The sequence below is a fragment of the Salmo salar genome, chromosome ssa02 (genome assembly GCF_905237065.1).
Source record: "Salmo salar chromosome ssa02, Ssal_v3.1, whole genome shotgun sequence".
NCBI classification, from domain to species: Eukaryota; Metazoa; Chordata; class Actinopteri; order Salmoniformes; family Salmonidae; genus Salmo; species Salmo salar.
This window is the reverse complement of record NC_059443.1, coordinates 81,774,988-81,777,487: the sequence shown is the minus strand read 5'-3', so window position 1 is coordinate 81,777,487 and position 2,500 is coordinate 81,774,988. Positions and strand designations below refer to the sequence as shown.

Here is a 2,500-nt window from a genome sequence, read left to right as displayed (position 1 = left end):
CATTCATCACCGCGAGACATGACTCGCGCCCGCTCTCCAACCGTCGCTTCGCTGCTTGTTGTTTAAAGTAACTTTTCTGCATAAAAAAAACCCTGAACAAATAACCGATTTATATTGTAAGGTTGTTTTAGGAAGAAGCGAAGACACTGTGGCGTTTTATCGGAACATTTCCAGCTGCCCTGTCGACTTGTTAAAGATGTAAAAAAGGAGGTTCACAGCTGAAACTGTGTCGCAGTGTGTTGTCCCTGTGCTAAGCTAACCGCTGTGTGGGTTTTGGTTGTTTAATACGGACTGACTAGCCTTCTCACAACCGAACTGCTCCGTTTCACCTGGTTTTGTTGGAGAAATTCGGGATTGAATGTAACTAACGGAAGGTGTGTTTCTTGTTGTTAACCTGTTGGCTGGTTCCTGCCTGCGTTGTAACCCGAGACAAGCGGCAAGCCCCAGCGGACCGGAAAAAGAGGGAGGGAAGGAGGGAGAGAGAGGTGGAGAGTTACCGCTGCATTTATCCTCTCTGGCTACATTTTACCCCGCTGAATGGTTAATTCATAGTTAACCTGAATATTTAACTAGAGGTTTTCTGAAGCCCACAGTGATACTTCATAACAAACCTGGACTCGGTTCGGGAGCCCTGCACCCAGACTAACTGGTGAATTCGCCTGGATCGATAGCAAATGGTTTACAAATAGATTTTTTTCTAAATCACACAATAAGCAAGCCCGAATGGATCATTTATGCGCTTTATTGCCCACCATTAATTCCGTCTAAACATCCACATGATCTGCTAGACAAATCCCCGCTGAAGACATCACAACAAGCAGGGATTTATCGGGGCCGTAGCCCGACTTGCTGATATAATCGGATCAATCCAAATCCCACTCTCAGATGTATTAATTCTGCTCCTGCAGCATCACTGGTAATGAACATGAGATATCACAGGAGACAGAAACCTACCGAGCCCCGGAGAGGCGAGGACTTTATTAAAGGCAAACCGAGAGGCCAAGCTGCCAGGACCGGGAAGGAGCTGATCGTGTCACTGGTTGAGTTGTTGATCCGCCCGGGCACCACGGGACGCGAGGGAATTGTCACCGGTGACGGTTGGAGGGACTCTGATTCAGCGACCCACGGGGAGGAGACACCCACCCCAGAGCGCCTGTTAGCCGGCCAGTCCTCCAGGGAGAAGCCGGTGAAGGAGACGCACTGTGGAGCAGGTGGAAGCCCTTCATCTCACATTTCTCTCCCTTCTCCTCCTCTCCGTTTCCCTCGCGCTCAGCGCACCGGAGGAGGCTCCAACAGCATCAAAGCGCAACCGGAGACTACTTCCATTAACCCGACCAAACCCAGCCGTGGAGTCCCCGTGGATCACCTCTCCAATATGAAGCCTCTCCATTCTAATGGAATTACGCGCAACGGTCGCGCCGCCGTGGGAGCTGTTCCGCCCGGGGCGACATGGATCATGATGCCGCCCAGGGTGACCCGCGGCCCAACAGAGAGAGGGATGAAGCTGGGACTGTGGAGCTTCAGCTGGAGCTGGTGGTTTCTCTTCCTGCTCATCCTCAGCGGCTGGATACACATGTTGAATGCACAAGGTAAGAGCTGTTTATGATAGTTCTTCTCATCTCTTCTTCTCCCTCTCCTGGTCTGCTGTCAGTGATGTTGTCTATCAGGGTCGCGGTTCACTCCTCCTGTATTTGTAGACATGATTCCATCCTTAATAATGCTATATGTGTTGCTATGTCTGATCCAGCTCCTTCCCTCTGGACGCAGGTACAGACTACCTAAGGTTAAAACAAATAGGGCCAAACACTTTTATTCCGAATGCATTTCTGCAACTTAACAAATGTTGGACGAATTGGACTTAGCACTTACGCTATGAATCAGCATTTCCCCTGCCTATTGCCTTGTAAATATCCTCTGCTATTTATTGTACATTTTTAGATGGTATATGTTTTATGACTGCTGCAAGATGAATTGTCTCTTTGAGGACATTCAAGTTTTCTGAATATGAATCTGAATATAAATCTGAATATGAATCTGAGTATGAATCTGAATATGAATCTGAGTATGAATCTGAATATGAGTATGAATCTGAATATGAGTATGAATCTGAGTATGAATATGATTCTGAATCTGAGTATGAATCTGAATATGAATCTGAATCTGAATATGAGTATGAATCTGAATATGTGTATGAATCTGAATCTGTTTGGACATGACTCTATTTCTGATAGTGTTATAGTTGATTTACATCCACGTGTTGAATTGCCATAAGATACTAAATTACAAGAATTCTCTGTCTGCTGTGGGTCGGTGTTGGTAGCCTGTATATCAACCTGCAGACTGTCTGCTGTGGGTCGGTGTTGGTAGCCTGTATATCAACCTGCAGACTGTCTGCTGTGGGTCGGTGTTGGTAGCCTGTATATCAACCTGCAGACTGTCTGCTGTGGGTCGGTGTTGGTAGCCTGTATATCAGCCTCTAGACACCAGTCCATCCATAATA

At 47.0% G+C, this 2,500-nt stretch overlaps 1 protein-coding gene across 2 annotated transcripts in view; it reads left to right on the top strand.

The window, feature by feature from the left end:
- LOC106594732 (protein sidekick-1) overlaps positions 1 to 2,500 on the top strand; it is a 438,074-nt gene that overhangs the window by 222 nt on the left and 435,352 nt on the right. For both annotated transcript variants that reach the window (XM_045713026.1, XM_045713027.1), the window contains exon 1: positions 1 to 1,589. This exon is cut by the window's left edge and continues 222 nt beyond it. In XM_045713026.1, coding sequence (XP_045568982.1) covers positions 920 to 1,589 — 670 coding nt within the window. In that variant the 5' untranslated portion in view covers positions 1 to 919. The remainder of the gene's footprint in view (positions 1,590 to 2,500) is intronic.